The sequence below is a fragment of the Sebastes fasciatus genome, chromosome 4 (genome assembly GCF_043250625.1).
Source record: "Sebastes fasciatus isolate fSebFas1 chromosome 4, fSebFas1.pri, whole genome shotgun sequence".
Taxonomy (NCBI): domain Eukaryota; kingdom Metazoa; phylum Chordata; class Actinopteri; order Perciformes; family Sebastidae; genus Sebastes; species Sebastes fasciatus.
The window spans coordinates 22376646-22399415 of record NC_133798.1 but is presented as its reverse complement, the minus strand read 5'-3'; the positions used below and the strand labels follow the sequence as shown (position 1 = coordinate 22399415).

At 40.4% G+C, this 22770-nt stretch overlaps 3 protein-coding genes across 3 annotated transcripts; 1 reads left to right on the top strand and 2 right to left on the bottom strand.

Annotated features, from left to right (window-relative positions):
- The first annotated feature begins 4861 nt into the window (after positions 1-4861).
- On the top strand, positions 4862-13458 carry man2c1 (mannosidase, alpha, class 2C, member 1). Its single transcript, XM_074632861.1, has 26 exons — positions 4862-5045; positions 5315-5440; positions 5532-5655; positions 5728-5798; positions 5876-6053; positions 6139-6328; positions 7192-7298; positions 7399-7509; positions 7637-7729; positions 7854-7970; positions 8055-8150; positions 8261-8406; positions 8748-8871; positions 9541-9662; positions 9757-9842; positions 9929-10075; positions 10167-10246; positions 10338-10432; positions 10512-10616; positions 10722-10878; positions 10962-11105; positions 11473-11582; positions 11691-11770; positions 12350-12492; positions 12579-12682; positions 12778-13458. The coding sequence occupies exons 1-26, from the start codon at positions 4945-4947 to the stop codon at positions 12887-12889; spliced, it is 3069 nt and encodes a 1022-aa protein (XP_074488962.1). The 5' UTR covers positions 4862-4944; the 3' UTR covers positions 12890-13458.
- Positions 13409-17943, bottom strand: neil1 (nei-like DNA glycosylase 1). Its single transcript, XM_074632862.1, has 10 exons — positions 17820-17943; positions 16594-17072; positions 16396-16515; positions 14969-15077; positions 14786-14870; positions 14576-14697; positions 14069-14096; positions 13907-13977; positions 13614-13824; positions 13409-13529 (listed from the first exon to the last, which is right to left on the bottom strand). The coding sequence occupies exons 2-10, from the start codon at positions 17046-17048 to the stop codon at positions 13483-13485; spliced, it is 1248 nt and encodes a 415-aa protein (XP_074488963.1). The 5' UTR covers positions 17049-17072; positions 17820-17943; the 3' UTR covers positions 13409-13482.
- An 820-nt stretch (positions 17944-18763) lies between these two features.
- commd4 (COMM domain containing 4) lies at positions 18764-22487 on the bottom strand. Its single transcript, XM_074632863.1, has 8 exons — positions 22348-22487; positions 22041-22112; positions 21897-21962; positions 21754-21793; positions 20340-20459; positions 19542-19622; positions 19238-19414; positions 18764-19128 (listed from the first exon to the last, which is right to left on the bottom strand). The coding sequence occupies exons 1-8, from the start codon at positions 22348-22350 to the stop codon at positions 19088-19090; spliced, it is 600 nt and encodes a 199-aa protein (XP_074488964.1). The 5' UTR covers positions 22351-22487; the 3' UTR covers positions 18764-19087.
- Positions 22488-22770: the final 283 nt, after the last annotated feature.

Sequence of the window (22770 nt, the reverse complement as noted above, 5' to 3'; positions counted from 1 at the left end):
ATATGTATGAAGCATATGAAGCAATTGGTTGAAGCAATTGTCGAAGTCTGTTGACTCAGAGAAAAGGGGAAAGTGACCGCACCTGAAGCGAGATTCATTCCGCCTTACAGCTTTATCTTCGTTAAGCTATAGTAACCTAGACCTCACGAGGGACGCCCCTGTTTGTGTGTCTGTTTTATTGATCTGTATGTCTCATTACCTGTGTCGATATTGTAGTGGCAGAACTATGGAGGTTATATTCCTTTCTGTGAATTTAAATGCACATTGTGAGACACAGTAACGAGTGCATGACACACCTTAACCCTCATCCTACCAAGATATTTAACATACAAGGACTGCCGACTGATAAACTACTATAAGAAACAACCATCATAGCAAAATGTTAACTTATTTCTTCTCAAATTATTATTAGTTCCCTGAATGAAAAGAAAAAAGATAATTTTTTTATGAAAGTTACAGTTAATTTGCATATTGTGTAAAACGAAAATAGACAGAGCACGTGAGGGAATGTGCCACTACCCCCCTGATAGTGTGTGATACTTTAAATTACGACCCATAGCAAATATTGTATCTATCTGTTCTATTTTATCTATTGAAAATGCATAGGCTGCAATGTACTGAGCTAGCAGGTCAGACACAGATCAATCAGGCTCAGTCTACAGTTTGAAATGAAGTGGACACGAAATCACTGAACATTTAGCTCAGAGTTAAACTAGCAATACTAACAAAAGTAGTGAGGTGATTCAGGATGATCTGACACCCAGGAAGGTATTTCTGAACCAACTTTCATGCTGATCTTTTCTCATGTGAATATTATTTTAACTAAATATCGACCTACTATGTGGTAAGTTATGTATGTTATGGTATGTGGTTGAGAGAATGAAACTATTTCAGTAGATCACATCTGACTATACCTTGAGTTTGGGTGTCAGTGGTTTAGAACAGGTGCGTCCCTGTGGCGTACTGGTTAAGGTGCTGATCATGAACCACACCACACCAGGTTCAAGTCTAGCTGGGCGCCCTCCCCACCTCTCTCCCTTCATTTCCTGTCTAAAACCTCTAACATGATGTTTTTCACATAAAAAGCTAACACATACACCGATCAGCCATAATATTAAGACCACTGACAGGTGAAGTGAATAACATTGATTATCTCGTTACAATGGCACCTGGCAGTGGGTGGGATATATTAGACAGCAAGTGAACATTTTGAACTTTGAACTTTGTGTTGGTGGCAGAAAAAATGGACAAGCGTATGGATGTGAGCGACTTTGACAAGGGCCAAATTGTGATGGCTAGACGGCTGGGTCAGAGCATCTCCAAAACTGCAGGTCTTGTGGGATGTTCCCAGTCTGCAGTGGTCAGGACCTACCAAAAGTTGTCCAAGGAAGGAAAACCGGTGAACCGGCGACAGGGTCAGACCAGAGGCTCATTGATGCACGTGTGGCGCGAAGGCTGGCCCGTGTTGTCCAATCCAATAGGAGAGCTACTGGAGCTCAGACTGCTGAAAAAAGTAATGCTGGTTCTGATAGGAAGGTGTCAGAACACACAGTGCATCGCAGTTTGTTGCGTATGGGGGCTGTGTAGCCGCAGACCGGTCAGGGTGCCCATGCTGTCCTAATGTTATGGCTGATCGGTGTATATGTAATACATATATATACAGTATATACGACATGCATTTAAGCTCTTTTAGACCCCAAAAATATACCTATCCCTATTAATTCTGCATCCCCAACCTATAGACGAATCCGGCAACCGCTTTGTGTGTTCCGTCATCTAGCGCAGCCTTTAACATTGATTAAAACATAACTGCTGCCAATACGAGCAACTACAGCTCATTTAGCTGAGTCACCAGTTAACACAGATAGCAGACAATTTGTACATGTTCTGTTTGTGATGCTGACCGATTAATGATGTTTATTTGTGGTCATTAGGTTTCCCTAGTTCAGGGGTCAGCAACCTGCGGCTGTTTAGCCCCTCTCCAGTGGATCCCTGTGGCTTTGACAAAAAATTATATAGAAATGAATAATGGTTATTTTTTTAACATTTTAACTTTGATTAATCATTGTTGTAGGCCTAAAATGATTCTTACATTCTGCAATTGCAAAAATGTGTAGCCTATATTAGGGATGCACCGATACCAATGGGCCGATACCCAAAGCCCAGGTATTGCTATAGGTATCGGGACTGAAAAAGTCGGATCGGTGCATCCCTAGCCTTTACACTGAATAATAAAATAAGTTTCAACATTTCAGTAAACTAAACTGTGTGTCATAGCCTACGTACGTCTACGGCCCGTCACTTATCCTCTAATTTTGACAATCCTCAATAGTGTTGGCAAGTCTTGAGCTTTCCTAGCTACAGTAGGTCTCCAAATCCCCAAAAAAGAAAATTCTTAGAGGAAAATGGAGAATTTTATTGTGCGTGGACAGATTTGTTTGCTTTCTGCGGCGAAAAATTAGCAAACAACAAAAAAAGTAATTGAAAGATATTTCCAGAACAAACACACTTGAAGCTCCGGCTGAAAAGAGCTTCCAGACAAATCTCCTCAAGACGATTCTTCAATGTTCTGCCTCTCGTTTGCACTCGGGTCCTCACTGCATTAGACTTAGTACTCAAATACGTTTTGCGGCTTCGGACAGATTTTTTTATTTATTTTTTTGGCCAAAAAGGCTCTTTTGATAATGAAGGTTGCTGACCCCTGCCTTAGTTAGAGCAACTAATGTTGTATTTCACAATAAAGCCACAGTTAGTTGATTGAGTTAATTTATTCTGTGGGACCACCGCAGCCCCTAGACAGTGTCTCAGCCCGCTAATGTCATTAGCTAACGTCAGCTAAGCAGTGTTAACTTAGCTGACGTTCCTCGTTTCACCATGTCAGGCTAACATTAGGCAGCTGGGAACTGCTCAGATTCTTCCTGAACTCCTAGACATCGTTGTCAAAAGTAACACGTAAATGTACAAAATTGTACACTTCTTAGGACAGCTTGCATTCAAATGTCCACATATAGTAAGGAGACGCCACCGCTGTGATGGCGACTTGTTTACTTCTGTATACCAGTATTAGTCAGTATTAATAGCATCAATATAGTCAAAAATGCCCTTAAATTTTCATAATATGCCTGTGAGATTCATGCAGCATGATTTTGTAAAAAAATTTATATATATATATATACACACACAGTAGACACAACTATATCTTCATAAAAAATCACCACTCACAGAGCAGAACATAGATTTGTGGACAGATTGTTGTACCGCCCTTGACCTTGGGTTTCGTTGAGTTTAGTTCCTGCTACAGGATACTGTACATTTTGAGAAGAGTGACATATTTTAAACTGCTTTTTAAAAATAGATCTTTTTTGGCCTTGGTTATGCATGTTACGTACCTGTTAGAGGTAGATTAAAGATAATATTTAATTTATGGTTTAAAATGGTTCATCATTTTAAACCACATGAACCAGTGACAGGGAAAGGAGCTTCAAACCACAGTGCATCTGCACACTGCACACACACACGTAAAATTACTGAGGTACGGATATGTTTTGTATTTCATAGAATCTGCGCTCACAACCACAACGTCCTCTGTCCTCCGACCCTCACTCTTCCTCTGAGAAGCATTGACCACATGACCGCAGTATGTTTGCATGCTGGGTAGTGTTGATTTTGTCATGTAACCTGCTACCCGTGCCTGCTGCCACACACACACACAGACACACACACACAGACACACAGGCACACACACAGCATAATAAAAGTGAGGGGCTACGAGTGAAGCGGACAGAAAGTAGACAACCAGATAGACGGCAAGCCAGACAGACAACAAAAGCAGCGTTGTCAACACCTGTAAAAAAAGTACATCGAAACGTGCGTAATGATCGGGAATGGTTTGCTATGACTGTTCTAAGAGATTCGCGTAGCGGTCTCCGAGAAAATCGCGCAAAAGCGCTATTTCTTTGCTCCATAGGAATGAGACGTGAAAAGAGCTCAAAAACACTCCTCTTTAGGGCCATACAGAGTCGCCATACTTAAACGTAGAAAAATGATTAAAAGTTTAAATGGGTCACGAGACTTGGGACTTTATTGGGCCTATTATCCCCCTTCTTATAACCTCACTATGGTCCTCAGACCCCCCCACCCCCAGCACCAGGCACACTGGTCAAAATTTCTTGCGAAATTTTCTAATATAGTTTGCTCTTCCTTTGTTAAATGTGCCGCTCAGCCTGTCTGTCAGTAGTCTTGTTCATGTCTGTGATTGGTCAGATGCTGCAAACACCTCTTCGTTCATGTGAACGCGCTCATATTCAGACTGAGAAACCCTGGGTTGACTTACCGAGTTGAAAACCAGCTTCGTAGTACAGTTTAGCGAGATCTCGTTCGTTAGGTTAAGTGAAGCCAGATAATGAGAAGATACCCTGGGTATGTTGAACTCGCTTCGTAGTACAGGCCTCTGACCTTCCTTACCCTAATATTTTATATTTTTCATATGATGTCGTCCTTTTATCATCTTTTTATTGTTGTTTTTTTCTTTTTCTTTGTATTTATTTAATGAATATGTTTTATATATATATATATTGTACTGTTTTATCTGTGTTTACATTTTACTTAGTTTTGTCTTGCTTTTGTTTTTTTGTGCTATATCATTACTATTGTTATTGTTGTTATTATTATTGTTGTTTTATTATTTTTATTATTAAACCCCAAAAAGATGCCCACTGGTGACACTTTGCAGAGTTCACCTGACCTTTCTGACCCCTGAGAGTGAAAAAACAAAACAAGTTGCCTTGTTGCCAGGTGTTGAGTAGGACTGCCATCTAGTGGCTGCTTACATTAAATACAATAACAACACGTTTTACTTCCGGGTCTTCTCTGCAGATTTGATCCTATGATCCGTGATTGGAGTATTGTCTGCTGGCTGCAGACGTGTTGCATGTTGGCATCGTGATGTATCACCAGCCTGTGCTGAAGAACAGGCGCACTCTCCTCGAGAGAGCAGAGAAATTCATCTCTGATATTTATTTCACAGACTGCAACCTGAGAGGACGGTGAGGCTTCTCATATACAGCTGTTTTCAATATCACATTCATTCATATCTTATACTGAAATGCACAGTGTTTCTTTGAAGACCAGTACCACTTTCACCAGTCTGCAACATGGTGTGTATGAAAATAAAACTGTTAATCACTGTAATATCTACAGGGAGATAAGTTGTCTTTATGATACACAATACTAAGTTAATGTTGACCTCATCATACTTAATGCACTTTGTGATTTTGGATTATATAAAGACTTTTTGAATGATCATTCTCTGCAGACTCTATGGAGACTCTTGCCCGCTGGAGTCCCTCGCCTCCTTCTTGTCCTCTAAACGGATCACATTCACAGAGGCCTCCAGACAGACCTTTGCACCCTATAAAGTGGGTGATACCTTTGGACCCACGTAAGTAATATCAGATTGTTTATCACCCTCAGATCTGTTTATTCCCCCTGATCTTGGCAGTAATAACCCAAACCTTGATGCTTACTTGAAGGTGGTGGACCTGCTGGTTTAAAGTGACCCTGAACATCCCCGAGTCCTGGAGAGGGAAAGAGGTTCATCTTCTGTGGGAAAGTGATGGAGAGGCGATGGTTTGGAGAGATGAGCAGCCAGTTCAGGTAATGTAATAGCATTTTTATTTAAGTATCTATGTTAAACACATGATTTCATTGTGACGTGTTTGTTTGTAGGGCCTGACTAAAGAGGGTGAAAAGACAAGTTACATCCTGTCTGACTGTCTGAAAGATGAGGAGCCACACAGGTCAGTTACTAAAACTGTTGCTGCTTCTGCAACCAACTTGGCTCACTGACACGTTCATATCTTCTCTTGTTCTTTAGTGTCACTCTTTACGTAGAAATGGCCTGTAATGGGCTTTTTGGAGCTGGTGGAGGGTCCATGATCGCAGCCCCAGATCCAAACAGGAAGTTTTCTGTCCAGAAGGCTGAGCTGGTGGTATTTAACCGTGACGTACGGGAGCTGCTGACTGATTTTGAGATGCTGATCGACATCGTCAAGGTGAGGTCACACACAAAGCAGAATATGTTGGTGCATTACTTTACTTTAGTTGAAGTTTAATGAAAGTTTTCTCTTCCTTTCACAGGAACTGGGAGAGGGAGAGCAACGAGGCTACCAGGCGCTCTTCGCTGTCAATGAGATGGTGAACCTCTGCGACCCCTCTGATCCCAGGTCTTTCTCCAGAGCTCGCAGTCTGGCTCTCACCTTCTTCAGCCAGCGGAACGGGGAAAGCCAGCACACTGCTCATGCCATGGGTCACTGCCACATAGACTCAGGTCTCAGTTTAATTAGGATGTTCTCATTCCCAGGGGGTCAAATACTGACGCTTTGTCACAGCCGTCACCGTTCGGTACCGCCACACAAGGCACCCTTAAGCGGTGGTGGGAGACGAGCAGGAAAGTGGTGACGTATTATCAAAAGCGAAAGAGACACAAAGGGTGGGAGGGGAGGCGGGCCAACAAACAGAAGACTTTCATCCAGGAGACCGCTGTTTGTGTCCTGTGTGTTACGTTTCATTTAGATTTTTACAATCAGCTGTTCGTTCGTGTCACATTTTCACTGTAAAGGTGTAGTAATTTTAAGCCCAACTATGTTTTTTTTCTAATCTTAACTAAGTGGTTTTGTTGCTTAAACCTAAGCAAGTGTTTTTGTTTAATTCACAACATTTAGCACTTGTTTACTGCGTTGGAAAAAGTGACGGCGAGGGGTCTGATAAAGCGTCAGTATGTGACGAGTTGGGATGAGAACGTGTTGTGTTAATGTCTAAACTTTGTCCTTCTGAGTGTGGAGAACTGTGAAGAAAAGCTGGCGTCGTATGCCTGGTTAGATTTGTAGTTGAATTCATGAATTTGTGATTCGATATTTACTGATTTAAATCATAATTTTGTCAGTATTTGACTATTTCATTTAGCCAACATTTTTCTCTGGCTGCTTGTGTTTAGCTTCTTTTGTTTAAAGGGAAAAAAAGTTTTGTAGAAAAGCATATTTTTTTTCTGTATCTGTCTTAGAAAAAACATACAAAAAAAAGATGCTGAAAAAAAAAAAAGATGCTCTGCCCCATTTTTGAAGTAGAAACTAATATAAAATGCACATAAAATCTTTCAATATTTTTGTCAAATCAGATTTTCTGTATCTGCAGCTTGGCTGTGGCCCTACGAAGAGACCATTCGCAAATGTGGCCGAAGCTGGGTGACAGTGATCCGTCTAATGGAGAAGAACCCAGAGTTTGTTTTTACCTGCTCTCAGGTGATTTAAAAATTTAATTCCCCACTAAAACAGTTCTGTACGAGCCATAAAGTTTCTACAAATATGAGCGGTCCTCTTCAGTTTTTTGCTTTTTGTCCAGGCCCAGCAGTTCCAGTGGGTAAAGAGCTGGTACCCGGGACTCTTCTCCCAGATTCAGCATTACGTTGAGAAAGGCCAGTTCATTCCAGTCGGGGGAACGTGGGTGGAAATGGTAAACCTGATCTTGCAAATATACATATATATACATATTTCATATATCTTATGAATTTAACCGTATTATTGGGCTCTTTTTTATGAACATGATATCCTAAGTTAAGATGTACATGTTTGCCTCTCAGGATGGCAATCTGCCTTCAGGTGAGTCCATGGTGCGGCAGTTCCTGGAAGGCCAACGCTTCTTTAACCGCGAGTTTGGGATCCATTGCAAAGAGGTAGGAATTCATAAAACAGGTTTACATAACTTGACTTGACCTCCGTATGTAACGGCTGCTACATTTGTGGCCACTTTTTCATCCCATATGCATAATAAAAGGATCTTTTCTCCGCTATCTTTAGTTCTGGCTTCCAGATACGTTCGGCTACTCTGCCCAACTTCCCCAAATAATGCAGGGATCGGGCATTTCCAATTTCTTGACGCAGAAGCTGAGCTGGAACCTGGTCAACACCTTTCCTGTAAGTTGGTACTGGGCACCGGTTTTAAAAACACACATTGATTGTTTATTTTTGATCTTCAGTTTTGATTTCTCTTTTTTTAAGCACAACACATTTTTCTGGGAAGGTCTGGATGGCGCCACGGTTTTAACCCACTTCCCACCAGGAAATTCCTATGGAATGGAGGGCAAGGTTGAAGAAGTGAGTTTGGTTTATGGAACACCTAACATAACATGGTGAATGTTGAGTCTCTGGAGACAATATTTACAATTCTCACAAAGCTTACATCAGGGTTTTTTCTCTGCCCACAGCTGGTGAAATCAGTGAAGAATAACAAGGACAAAGGCAGAGCGAACCACAGTGCAGTGTTGTTTGGTTTCGGCGATGGCGGCGGCGGACCCACACAGCTGATGTTGGACAGACTGCACCGGGTCCAGGACACAGATGGACTTCCCAAGTCAGTTCCTGTCCCACACTTTACACTCAGCAGTCAGTAACAAAAACCCAAACTGAGGTGGAAATACGTCCCACATGTCATGAAAAAATGAGTCATGAGGTTTATATTCACTTTATCCTGTGGGGTTTCTGTAATGGGGTGTGCCCGCAGCACGTAGGCAGGGGACTCCTCAAAGCTTGTTGAATTAAAAAGGATATGAGTGATGTCGACTGATGTCATTATGGCGTGGTTCAACAATAATCATCTGTAACAGTCATGGTTTAGTCAGAATGAGTAACAAAGGTGTAACTGGAGACGTCATTTCTCACGTCCATATCAATTTCTCTCTGTGTGTTTCACAGAGTCCAGACATCCAGTCCCGACCAGCTCTTCTCTCAGCTTCAGGCTGACTCGGCTCTGCTTTGTACCTGGACCGGAGAGCTCTTCCTTGAGCTGCACAATGGCAGCTACACCACACAGGCTCAGGTAGAATAAACATCTGTTCAGAGTCCTCATTATAAGAGGTTTGCAATAACTGAACTAATAGGATTTCTATGAGAAAAAAAGAAAAAAATCCAAGCACACAAATAGGCTTTGCAGCTTTAACACTCAGTATGGGAAATAGATTATTTACATGCAGGATTTACTTGGATTGTTGCATCTTACCAATCGTACTAATATACTTCATTGCAGGAGCTCACATACATTTATATTTGCTTACATATGATGTTATTTATATTCATATCACTCTGATAGTGTTTATATTTTTTATAGTGAAAAAGTAAAAATGACAGTGAATTAAAGAAAATAACAGGAATAAAAACAAGGAAAAGATTAAGCATAAACAAAACAGAGAAAGAAGAAGAAAAATAAATAAATTACTAAAATATAAAATAAAAAAAAACAATCGTACTAATTGTCTTGATTACTAAATATAAAATATGAATTAATATTAGTAAAGGCAGATACAAAAGACTAGATGCAGGGTGTAGTCATAGTTACCAATGACATCTTACAATATAATACAGTCCCACACAACACCACAAAATAAGAACAAATGATAGGAAAAGGGTCGTACTTGTCCAGGAAATAGAAATGAAATGTGTGGAGTATATCTGTTTGTACTGTTTGATAAAGTTATTTTCTTGCTTCCAGATTAAACGAGGAAACCGGCAGTGTGAGGCGCTGCTTCATGACATTGAGATCGCCGGCAGCTTGGCGCTGTGTCGGAACAAGACTTTTCAGTATCCTGTGGAAAAGCTGCAGCAGCTCTGGAGGTCCAGACACATCTATTAAAGTTTGTTGATCAATAAATAAATGGTCTCTGTTGTTATGAGTATTAAAATGTTTTCTTTGATTTTTCCCTTTCAGGCTGCTGCTTCTTAACCAGTTCCATGACGTGATCCCCGGCAGCTGTATAGAGATGGTTGTGGAGGATGCACTCCGATACTATGAAGGTTCAGTTGCGTGTCCCAATAAAACCACAGCCATGTTCATGTATTGTTTTCCAAAATAAAAAGAACATCACGCTGTGTGTGTTTAGATATCCGCAGTGATGGTGCTGCACTGCTGCGTGATGCCTTTGGGGCTCTGGGGTCAAAAGGCAACTCCACTGGCGTGTTCAACTCCCTGCCATGGGAGCGCCATGAAGTCATCCAGATTGAAGATGGAGCTGGTAAACCTGGTCTGGGTATGTTGATAAGATATTTACAATATTTATGTTGTTGCCTTCCAAACTACAGCTGCATATCTGATGCTCTGTGGTGTCTGTTGTACTGCAGCTCTGGTGAAGGCTCCCAGCATCGGTTTGTCCCCCGTCAAAGACACACAGCCAGCGGCTCCAGTCTCTGTCACTGTTCAAGTATGTACTATATATATAGAGAGAGAGAGCATTTAATTAATTTAGCTATGTTGTAATTGAATTTGGTTTACCAAGACGTGTAACATTACAGGCCGACGGCACTGTCCTCATGGAGAACGGGATTTTACAGGCTGTCGTAAACAAAGATGGCACATTGGCGTCGCTGCATTTGATCAATGCCAACAGGTACTGTACATGTGGCCATATTTTATACTACTGGATACATACTTTTTTCCCGAATTAACATCTGTTACACCACTTTCAGAGAGGCCATCTCTGACAGCTGTCATGGGAACCAGTTTGTCATGTTTGATGATGTCCCTCTGTACTGGGACGCCTGGGATGTAATGGACTACCATCTGCAGACAAGGTGTCAGTCATTACTGTTAACATCCACTGTGATACACACCACAGTATTTGCAGGTGTTGTAGATATGAATATGAAAAACCTAACTGCAGGGTTGTGACCCTACAGGAAACCGGTTCTGGAGGTGGTGCAGCCTCTTCGCGTGGCGTCCTCAGGCGGGATCCGAGGCAGCGTCAGCTTCACCCTCAGGATCAGTGATAAGAGCACCATCACACAGGAGATCGTCATGGACGCCATGTGTCCTTACATCAAATTCAACACAGAGGTACTTTATAACCGTTATGATATCTGGAGAAACGGATGACAAATGCTTCAAGAAATACCTAATGTTTCGTCCTCCATTTTCAGGTGAAGTGGGCAGAGTCACACAAGTTTCTCAAGGTGGAATTCCCCGTGCGAGTACACAGCCCCAATGCTACATATGAGATCCAGTTTGGCCATCTGCAGAGACCCACACACAGGAACACTTCATGGGACTGGGCCAGATTTGAGGTACAACACTGTGGAACCAACTGTACGAGTAGGTAACGCTGATCTCCTAGGGTATTTTGACAGCAACGCCTAGTGTCCTGTTTTGGCCCTGCACGCCTAAACTGTATGACATCTGGGGGTGTAAGATAATATTGATACACTTGAGTATCGCGATATTATGTTTTGCTATTTTGCAATTTTCAAAAACACTATTAGTATTTAATTAATAGTTTACATGCAAAGATTTGTGGCAGACAGCGGCTCAGATTGCACAAGTAGTGCTATGATGTTGGATGTTGACTGTGATAATTACTAAATAACTACAATGATTACTGTTGAAAATGCTTTGTATTGTCTTTGCTGTTTCTCATCATGGTTTCCTCCTCAGGTTTGGGGTCACAAATGGGCCGATTTGTCGGAGCACAACTTTGGGGTTGCGCTGCTGAATGACTGTAAATACGGCTACTCCGTCCACAAGAACACTATGACGCTGTCCCTGTGAGGTTTCCCACGGTTTATATACAACAATTCTACAAATGGTACAAGAATTCAGTTTCACCAAATTTAAATAATCATTGCATCTAACAGTAGATGTCTTTGTGATAGACTGAGAGCACCCAAGGCACCAGATGTCAACGCTGACATGGGGACGCATCATTTCACCTATGCAATCATGCCACACACAGGTAGGATTTCATTGTTCTCATTAAACCTTAAAACTCTCACAGTGAAACTTGTAATATGTTTTCAATTTCATTTTAGTTTTAGTTTGTTTTCAGCAAGCATTTGCTAGTTTTAGTTTTGTTTCATTTTTTCAGAAAGGTTTAGTTTTACTGTAGTGATAGTGTGTTTTTGTCAGTACCAGTAATAATGTTTCAGAAGTATATAGCTATATACACACAATACATGGTTGGAGAACTGTGTAGGAATGGCCATAATGTTGATGTTTGCGCTACTTTGGTGTCCGATGTGAAGCAATTGTGGAATCTCCTTGAAGGTCAAGTCCGTTCAATTTCTGTGGTTCAACGTCCCGACAAGTTGACGGAAATTAATGCCGTCTCCTTTTTACGATAGTGATACATTATAGCTAAAAAAAAAAAATAGAAACTGAAATTAATTTACGTTCATTATTTTATTTCATTAGTTTTTACCCAGGCAATACATTTTCAGTTTTTCTTAAAGGATTTTGTTTTTATTTAGTTTCAGTTACCTCAAATTATTTTAACTACTTATTTCATTTTCTAATAACCCTGGTTGTCATATAGGATCCTTCCAAGATGCCTCCGTCATCCAGTGTGCCTACAACCTCAACTTCCCTCTGAGGTCAATCCAGTGCGCTCCCGACACTGAGCCCTGGAGTGCCTTTTCCGTCAGCACTGCAGCCGTCATCCTTGAGACCATTAAACAGGTATCCCATTAAAACACTAAGTTTGACCTAGCTTGTCTTAATCCACTCAGCCCGCTAATGGCTGTTTACTGTATTTACCATAACAGGCTGAGGACAGGAAGGGGGCACTTGTCGTCCGGCTCTATGAGTCACATGGGAGCAGCGTGACCGCAACTCTCTGCACCTCCCTTCCGGTCAGGGAAGCCTGGCAGTGAGTGTTTCTATTTTTATAGTCTTCCCTGCTGTCTGGTGTCTTTTATGTTGTATTGTCTTCTAAGAAATAAACTTTTTTTTCCCCCCTTTCAGTTGTGATCTCCTGGAGAGACGAGACTCCACCCAGCCGGCAACCATTACGTCAGAGGGAATTACTCTGAACTTCAGACCCTTTCAGATTGTGTCACTTCTCCTCATCTTGTAAAAGAAGCAGCTTTTTACCAAAACTCAGGGTAGTCACAAATTCTAAATGCTATAAAATAGGGCTACAACGTGGGGACTAATGACTAATTGGTCAATTATTTTCTCAATTAATCGATTAGTTGTTTGGTCTATAAAATATCAGAAAATAGTGAAAAATGTCAATCAGTGTTTCCCAAAGCCCAAGATGATGTCCTCAAATGTCTTGTTTTGTCCACAATTCAAAGATATTCAGTTTACTGTCACAGAGGAGTAAAGAAACCAGAAGCTGAATCAGAATTTTGACTTTTTCAATCTTAAATTACTTAAACCGATTAATCGATTATCAAAATAGTTGGCGATTAATTTAATAGTTGACAACTAATCGATCAATCGTTGAAGCTCTACAAAAAAATGGATCATCTGGTGCTGCAGTTTATCAGGAGACTTCAAATGGAGGACATCTTTTTGAGCTACTCATGGATGACAATCTGACAAAAATAACGTTATTACTTTTACATCAAATCACAAAAAAAGTTTCAGATCTTTTGTAGAAATGTGTTTTATTAAAAACTATTTAAAAATATAAAAACATACAGTGGTGCCTCCTCTTTCTTTTTATTTGCTGTTCTGTCTTGTCACTCTCCCGCTCCGCCTCTGTGGATCTGCAACAAGGACGACTGGGAGATTAAAATACTGTTTAATTTTTTTTTTTTCATTTTCATTTTGAGAGAATATCGTGAGCCCACCTGCTGTTGGCTCTGCACTGCTGCTTTTCCTGCTACGTGCAGATGATCCCTTTTCATGTTGAGTTGTGTTTACTTCTCGGGTCTTTCTTCTCATGGATCCGGCTTCCTCCAGACGTGCATTCTTTTCTTTCTTTGGTGTTTTTGTCACAGCTTCCTGTTTGACCACCTTCTTCTTCTTCTTCGATGTGCTTACTGAGCGACTCCTGGCCACCTGTTGAAATCAAACGTGTGTTAAAGAGTTGCATCTGTAGAGTTCATTACTTGTCAAGGGGGAAAAAAAGGTGATATAATACCTTTTTCTTGTCTGTGTAATCGTGGTCATCTTCTTTCTTTGCTCTCTTTTTTGCCTTGGGTGACTTTGACTCTATTGTGTGAGAAAGACTGGATCAGTTTATGCATTGACTGCACTCAGATACATTTCAGCTGAAGTTCTCAGTTTCATGTATTAAAAGTACCTTTAGGCGCCATGGGGCCTGGATCGCCCTGAAATTAGAACAGTAAGTATTAGTATCAGTGATATTTAAAATTCTGTGCCAGAGATTAAAGGTCTTTATAACATTTTTATGTAGACAAATATATATATATTTTTTTAAATAATACATCTACAGAGCCTTTAGAAAAGTGCCGAATTAAAGTCTGACTTTTCCTAAAAGAAATTATGATTGTGAATGAATCATTTAAAAAATGTTGGCGGGTCCAAAGTGAATGCTTTATTCATCTCTGTGAAAGATATCCGACGTGGTTCCCACTTCTAACAAGGCTTGTGAGCCAAAAGTAACAACATTATCTCTGGCTCCTCATTTAGTGTGGGAAAAAAACATAAATGGCTGAGATTGACGGTAAGTGCCTGGCAACGACTTGTGAAGTAAATTCAGTGGAACAGGGGAGGGAGAATGAGACATCTAGTAGCTGAATGTTTTCAATAGCACCTTTTAAAATATAGGATTTCCCTATTAACTCACTCGGAACCACATTGTTCTGCCGTTGTGGTCCCGTATAGACTTCATTCCATCCACGTAGTAACACTGCAGCCACGCCTTGAAGTCAGAGTAGTCGGCCTTCTGGGGGTCGTAGCCCTTTCCACCTAAAAGACACAAAGTGTGTCAAAAACAGGAGGCACTTCACAGGAAAATCAATGTATTATCTCTTAAATGAATTATGAATTAACCAACCTAGGTTGACAACCTCTAAGGGTACAGTATGACACAGTCTGAGCAGGTCACCCATCTCCCCTTTCACCTGCTTCTGTTGTGAGGTCTTGTGCACAGAGGAAAGAAAGAGGCACTGTTAGAAAGTGTAAAGGGCGGATTCTCCAATGATGATAGAACTGTGAGTCTCTGTCTTGGCTCTTTCACCTTTGTGTCTGTGATCTCATTTTTCACAGGCTTCTTGTTCTCACACAAATCTTCTGACTCAAGGCCTTCCAGTACAGTCCTCGCAGGCACAAAGGGAGGGATGTTCAACCTAAAGAAGATGGACTACTTTAGACCCATTCTTTTGTAACACAGAAAGACTTGTTTTCGAAAGTGCGTCTGAATCATTACGCCTTTTCCCTGGAAGTAAGAAACCGAGACAGCCATTCTTTTCATATCGGGAGGATAACAGACCAGTCTCGAGGTCAAACAGACCTCGAGACTCATGAGAGGCGTTCTGTGTTTCTGTCAACAATACAGAATATGAACAATCGCCTTGTTAACGGTGTCGGATAAAAGCAAAGTTGATACAGTCTTTCTAATCTGACCTTGAGTGAATCATTTTAAGGAACAAGCACTAAAGAAAAGCTACTCTCTGCTGCCTTCTTACTAATCTTGTTTTGTTTCTTTTCAAACTGTTTATAGAGGCCTACAGTTCGACCTTGACTATGTGCCTGCTTTCTCTCGCTTTCTGTTCTAGGGCTGCAACTAACGATTATTTTCATTGTCTAATAATCTGTTGATTATTTTCACGATTAATCAGTTAGTTGTCTGGTATGTAAAATTTCAGAAAATGATGAAAAATGACGATCGGTGTTTCCTAAGGCCAAAATGACTTCCTCAAATGTCTTGTTTTGTCCACAACTCAAAGATATTAAGTTTACTGTCATAGAGGAGAAAATAAACCAGAAAATATTCACATTTAAGAAGCTGCAATCAGAGTTTTGACTTTTTTTTTTCTTCAAAAAATTACTCAAACAGATTAATAAATTATCAAAATAGTTGGTGATTAATTTAATAGTTGACAACTAAGCGATTAACCGTTGCAGCTGTAGTTACATCTAGCAAGGTACTACAGATGCAAACTAGCCGTATGAGAACATCTACAGAAATTTGTTGTCTCCCTGTTAATGAGTAAATACTTTATTAATGATTAGGGATGCACTGATCCAACTTTTTCTCTCCCAATTCTGATTCTGAAACTGAATTTTATGACATTGACAAAGAAGTTGTCTCCGATTAAATAAACTGGAGCTGAAACGATTAGCTGATCGGCATAGAAATTAATCTGTGATGAATAGTTTGAGTCTTTTTTTTCCAAACAAAATGCCAAATATTCACTGGTTGGAGCTTCTTAAATGTGAAGATTTGCTGCTTTTCTTTGTCTTATTTGATTGTAAACTGAATACGTTGGGGTTTTTAAACGGTCAGATAAAACAAGTAATTTGAAGATAACATTTTCAGCCATGGGATACTGATACCCGATCCACTTAATAAGGTCAGTATCGGTGCATACCTAACGTATGACTGTACAATGTGTCATGAATAGTTCTGAGGGTTATTCATGGTTACTGTACTGTACTTTTCACCTGAAAAGGATTTCAGCCCTCAAGTAGTTCCCGATCCCGTTGAAATACTTCTGGTTGAGCAGAACTTCACAGATGGGCCTGTCGAAGGCTCGGTCGGAAAGGTGCGACACAACCTTTTCCCTGCAAAATCGTTACATGGTCAGTGTGACAGACAGTGATAATTTGGTTGACTCAAGTGACACTCTCAGCATTACTAACCTGAATCTTTCGTAATCAAACATGATGCAGGGCCCTCTGTCAGGCTGCCACGTGCCATTGGGCTGCCAGCTGCCGAACCTGCGTGTATCCACAAAGCTCAGCACTCTGCAGGGCTTCTCATTGGAATAAAAACGCAGGTGGGCATGTTTGGGCAGCTCGTCCTCTGCGGTGAAGCGGAAATAGCCCGACATCCCAAAGCGTATCACTACCTCCATGGGCTGGTCTGCTTGTCCGGCCTTCGCTCTCCGTTTTGGATCATCACTTTTCATGGGCGTCAGCGTGAGCTTCACTTCCTTCCCTCTGGAAGTGGCAGTGATCAGATAGGCCTCACAGGTGAAGGGCACATCTGGACTCTTGCTGACCTCAGATTTTGTGACCGGTCCAGTGAACACCACTCCTGCGCACATTTTGTTCACGTAAAGGCTGGCCAGGTGGAGCTCTGGTCCCTCGGGCATTTTGATGGAACAAATGAAGCTGTTCTGCAGAGAAGAAAGTTGCAAAGCAAAAATTACATCACAAAATATAACATCAAGAGCCATATAGCTACCTTTAATGGACACTGAGGGCATGTGTGTGTGTGTGTGTTTTTTTAGAAACCTGAGGAAAGTTTATTCTACAATTAAAAACTTTTCAGATGCTTATTCCAGTATCTGAACACTTGATGTTTACTTTCAGGCCAACAAAATAAGCTTTAACTTTTGTCCCCCAGAATTTTATTCCTAGGACTGTGGAGACGGCTTTGAAACAGCATATAGGGCCTATAGGACCTTTTAGGGAATTAAAAGTTACATAAAGTGTAATTAAAACAGTTTACTGAATGAATAAATCTTTCTATTAAAAAAAAAATAGCCATTGGTTTATGTTCACCAGAGTGGTAGGGTGTGTGTTGGGTGGACTTGTGACCTCAGTATTTTATAAAATCCTGGCCTCTACACACCCACACAACAAAGCATGCACGTCCTACAACCACACATCCTGCTTCAGACACAAAACATTACTCACATATTCTCAGACAACATGATACACCAATGCATAGACTTTACAACATTTTAACAGCTGCACACTTCCTGCCGCAGACAGTCCTGAGTGTATTTTGTCTGAACGAAACATTGTGTTTATGCATTCTGCATTGCACTTGTCCTAACAAGGAAAACAAAGACGCTCTTAAAGTAAAAGTAGGCGTTTTCATTGAGTTGTGAGGAGCATCAAGGGGCAAAAGGACTTACCCAAACCAGGAAATAGACCACGCAGTTGAAAAACTAGTTACTTTAACAGACTTAAACTGCAGTCACATAACCGACGGGTTACTCTCTCTGCAGGACTGCTGCACAATATGCAGGTATGGCACTATCCTAAAGGCTTTCACAACATGCTTGTTACCAAACATCTTGTATAACATCACCGGGGGGTATTCGTTCATCCGGAAATATCGCGAGATTTCCATGGCGTGTTGTAGTCTCGTTTATTTAATTTTATTTAATTTTATTTAATTTTATTTATTTATTTATTTATTTAATTCATTCATTCATTCATTCATTTTTTTATTTTTTTATTTTTCTATTTTTTTGCACAATTTAAGACTATACAACATAACCAGAAAACTAAATGCATAATATACAGTGCAGGAAGAGGCAAACAACCCACTGGGCTTATCAGAAGCCTCCTCCCAGAAACAAGATTAATATAAAAAAAATAATATGACTACATAATAGTGATAACAAACAATTAGGACAATTAGTCACTTGTTAGCAACTACCTTTTAAGACATATAAAAGCCACAAAATTCACAAGTGGGATATTTACTGACGTATTTTATGTCATAGAACAAAACTTTAAAATCTCTTAACCTTCTGTTAACCACAAACTTTATTTCAGGCATCTAACTAATTAAAAAAAAAAACATTGACTGCCAGATGAGGGAACCGGAAGTGTTCAAATACCAACTCATTTCCGGGTTTTAAGACTCACTCCTGCACCACTCTATACTCATGTATTTTTCCTGTGTTTTTCATCTAAGTGGATGTTTTATCATGTTTTGTAATAAGTCATTGAAAACAGCAAAACAAGCTTTTCTAGCAAACGTAATGTAGAAGCACAGCAGGATCAAATAGTCGAGACCCAGTACATGTTGGATATGTAGACATTGCAGAGGTAAGGATACAAATATCTCTGTGTTTCACGCTTTTATTTTGTTATTTATGAGCATACGAAGGTAAAACAGAAATTATTAACATCATTCAAATCAACATGTGTGAATCAATATACAATATTTTACAAAAATGGTCCATTCGGTGTTCTTGTTCAGTCTGAAACCACTTATTACTAATGTGGTAGAAAACAAAATATCAGTTAATATAAATATAAGGAATGAGCCATTCACATGATCTTTGAGATGACTAAATGCATATAAAATTGTACTGTACAAGGTGTAAGTATGGCACTTTTTTCAGCATCATTTATGTCCGTCTCTTGATCAGACATTGAGGTCCACTCTTCATTGCAGTGCATTCATCATAGTCTGGGCTTGTTTGAGCTCTGTAGAAACACACAGGAAAAAAAAACATCACAACATAATTCTAGCCAATAAAATAGTTTGAAATGGAAGAACTTAACTGAAAATAGATGCAATTTGACAAGAACTAACCTGCAAGCAAGACTCTGAACTTGTTGGCGGAAACAGAAACAAGAGTCATCTCTGATTCACCTGACTCTGCTCCTTGCGCCTGCAGTTTCAGCTGAATCATCGGTTCATTCACCTCCCTCAGCTCACTGGAGCTCAAAGTGTAGTCAACACGCCAGGATACAGCCTCGAGTCGGCCCACTGAAATTCCATACAGGCAGAATTGAAAGACAGTCTCAGTCAGCAACCTCACACAGAGGACAGCTCTCATCATCACTTATTTTTGGCTTCCTCTTAAAAAAAGGACAAGACAGACAGAAATACTTACATCTCAGACTCGTCTCTCGTAGTTTGCCTTGCAGTGCAGAGTGCTTGTCTTCATATGATTTGCAGAGCCCCGTTGTGTGTTCTGAAATAATGGATGTTTTAACACACTTTTAGCAGCAAGTACTGTGCCAGCACATTAATACAGAAGTAACCGATCAATAAGAGTAACAGCCACAAAGCACTTGAAAAGAAGTTAACATCTACATTTGAAAAAGATAAACTCATGCTGGTGGAGAGTCAACTGTGATTGTTTTATACTAATGCACCAAAGTCACAATGCACCCCACCAATCAGCATTAACCACACTGTACATTGTGCATGGACGGTGTCACCTTCAAGTGCCAGCTGAGTGCAGTATTTTGTCATATTTAGTCACACACTAGACAATTATGCAATACAGTAAGCTCCAATAATAACACAATCGATTGTGATTTGGGACCTGAATGTTTCTGAAGTGGGGCAATTGTCTGTGTGCGCTATGATTTTTTTTTAAATGTAGATGTTCCCTGCTTGGATTCATATTCTGAGCACAGTTTAATATACAAATTGTGCAAATCTTACTAATATATAACTCTGTATTCGGAGGCCCTTGGGTGGTCAGGAGCCCTGGGTATATGCCCCAAAAGCTCTACTTAATGCAGACAAAGCCCCTGAATTATTACAAGTAGTTATACAACCAGACTGTCCTTACTCTTGGCAAAAATTGAAGTATGGACAGAGGTTTGTGCATGAGTGACTACAGATTATACAACATAATCATCATTCTTATACCAAACATGGTGAACCCCAGTGGACTAACCTTTAGGCAGACCGAGCTGCTGCAGCTCACTGGACAGAGACTCACTGTCAACATCATGCTTCGCTGCACTGGAGAAAATGAAGCTGAGCACTGCCACGCTAGCTTTGATGTCTCCACTCTCTGCAAAATGGATTGATGTCATGAGTGAATGTTTTATAACAAAAGATGCAATACAAGTAGGACCGTTTTATAGGCTTGTGTGTACAGTATGAGTAGATTTAAATGCAGTACCAGCAGTAGTGGTATAAGTACATTTACTCAAGTACTCTACTTAAAAACAATTTTGTAGTACTGGTACCTTACTTTTTGTTTTTAATGCTCCCTTATACTTATACAACACCACATGTATACACAGCTAAAGCAAATATTCTGCATTAATTTTTACTCTACTACATTTATTTGACAGCTATAGTTAAAGGGACTGTTTGTAACTTCTTACACGTATAAATCAATCCGGGTTGATGTCCCATGCGTGCTCGCGTGTGGTTACGCTGTTCAGACAAGACTCCAACACAAACTACACGGAAGCACCAAAGTTATATCTGGTGAAGCCCGTCTTGCAAAACAGTGTTGGCCGCGGTCGAGGACGCGGGGGAGACCATAGCTTTGGTCTCCAGGGCCGGAGTCTCTGCTGTACTCTGCTCCTCTGCCTGCCTGCTTGCCTTCACTCAGCTCGCTCCACCTCACGTGCATGCGCTCACACTACACACTGCAGAAGAGTTAGTAGCTCTGAGAACATCTAGTGAATGTACAGTGGACGTTTGTGCAGAAATAAATGCTGCAGCTCCTCCAGACCAACAGAGGTTTTCCGTGTCTTGTGAAGTGACGGGGCCCCGCAGTGAGAAACGTTATCGTCTCCGACCGGGTACCGGTGTCTCCCTCCGGCCGCAGTCGGGAGGCTGAGGCAGGAAAAGCCAACACTAGGATCAGCATTGATTCATGGAGAGACCTTTGTCTGGTCAGCTAACATTACTGCCAAGCAGGTGAAAAGTAGTGATACTGTGGTTTTAGCTAACGTGTGTCGCCTCACTGTTTTGAGCGATGCTCATTCAAGTCTATGTAGAGCGAGCACAAGCGCGAGGCCGACGCTGACTTTCGTTTACTTAACGGCAACAGGTGTCGCTGTTAACAAGCAATTCTGATTCTTACAAACAGTCCCTTTAATAGTTAGTCCGTAGATTCATATTTTACACACAAAACATATGATTAACTTATAAAACATGATGCATTGTTGTAGATTTAGCTACCCAAGCAGTATTTAAAGTCTAATTTTCCAAAAAAATACTTCTGTGCTTTTAATTAAAACGCACTTTTAATGCAGGCAATTTTTTAAATTTATAATGGACAATTTCTATACTGTGGTGTTGCTACTTTAACTTTAGTAAAACATCTGCAGTATGAGAGGGAGACTTACCAAACTTTGCATCTGCAGTAAGCTTAGTAACCTTGTCATACTAACAAAACAAAAAAAAAGAGAGAGAGAAGATAGCTCTGATCAGTGTGAGTGAATATAACAAGCAAGTAAATGATAATGTGGAAATATTTTTAAACTCTTACATCAATGCCATCTCCGAGCAAATCCTTCAGCACTTGAGCACAGAGTAGTTTCATTTTGACACTTGACTGTAACATCAGAAGACACAAGTATTAGTATAAAAAAAAAACACTATACATTGAATATTGACCTTAATAATTACTCACAATCTTCGCTAATGTGCTGATTTCTGCAAGTACCCAGTCTGGGCAGTCCAAATCCCCACAGAAACGGAACCGCTACAACAGACAAGTCATCACACACATGTTGTTTACTGAACTGCAACACTAGCATCACACTCACATTAAGTTAGCTTAGCCTGCTCGCTACCTCAAAGCAGGGCTAAACTAAATAATGTTAACGTTTATAATTACCTAAAGCAGTTCAAAAGAAAGCGACTAAAATGTCCTATGAATAAACTGGCTTCTAAATAAGCAAATGAGTGTTAATAATAGGATTATTAGTCGTGTTTACCATGGTGGCTGTCAGTCAGTCAGCTGAGCTGCTGGACACGGAAGAGCTGAACCGGAAGTACTTGCTGCCTCCTCACATCTGATTGGACGACAGTGGTCTTCCCTTGTGACGTCGAGGATGGTCCTGATGTTGGAATGCATCGTTATCATATTTTTTGGCACTACTTAACATTCCTTAAACTTAAAAATTATCAGTTTCTCTGGTTTTACTATTTATTGGTATGTGTTTGAATAAAATTAAAATTTGAGTTTTATTCTATAAACTACATTTCTCCCAAATTTTCTCCCAAATTTCTCCTACATTTCTCCCAAATTTCAAATAAAAATATTGTCATTTAGAGCATTTATTTGCAGAAAATGACAACTGGTCAAAATAACAAAAAAAAATTGCAGTGTTTTCAGATCTCGAATAATGCAAAGAAAA

What these genes read in the sequence shown, in the direction of transcription:
- man2c1 (XM_074632861.1), top strand. Translation starts at nt 4,945, where the DNA reads ATGTATCACCAGCCTGTGCTGAAGAACAGGCGCACTCTCCTCGAGAGA. An exon ending in TCACTGCCACATAGACTCAG is followed by an intron (nt 6,329 to 7,191) that starts GTCTCAGTTTAA and finishes CTGTATCTGCAG; the next exon opens with CTTGGCTGTGGCCCTACGAA. An exon ending in AACACTATGACGCTGTCCCT is followed by an intron (nt 11,583 to 11,690) that starts GTGAGGTTTCCC and finishes TCTTTGTGATAG; the next exon opens with ACTGAGAGCACCCAAGGCAC.
- neil1 (XM_074632862.1), bottom strand. Translation starts at nt 17,048, where the DNA reads ATGCCCGAGGGACCAGAGCTCCACCTGGCCAGCCTTTACGTGAACAAA. An exon ending in AGGGCTGAAATCCTTTTCAG is followed by an intron (nt 15,078 to 16,395) that starts GTGAAAAGTACA and finishes CATCTTCTTTAG; the next exon opens with GTTGAACATCCCTCCCTTTG. An exon ending in ATGAGATCACAGACACAAAG is followed by an intron (nt 14,871 to 14,968) that starts GTGAAAGAGCCA and finishes TCTGTGCACAAG; the next exon opens with ACCTCACAACAGAAGCAGGT.
- commd4 (XM_074632863.1), bottom strand. An exon ending in TACTGCAGATGCAAAGTTTG is followed by an intron (nt 20,460 to 21,753) that starts GTAAGTCTCCCT and finishes TCCATTTTGCAG; the next exon opens with AGAGTGGAGACATCAAAGCT. An exon ending in GTTCAGAGTCTTGCTTGCAG is followed by an intron (nt 19,129 to 19,237) that starts GTTAGTTCTTGT and finishes GTGTTTCTACAG; the next exon opens with AGCTCAAACAAGCCCAGACT.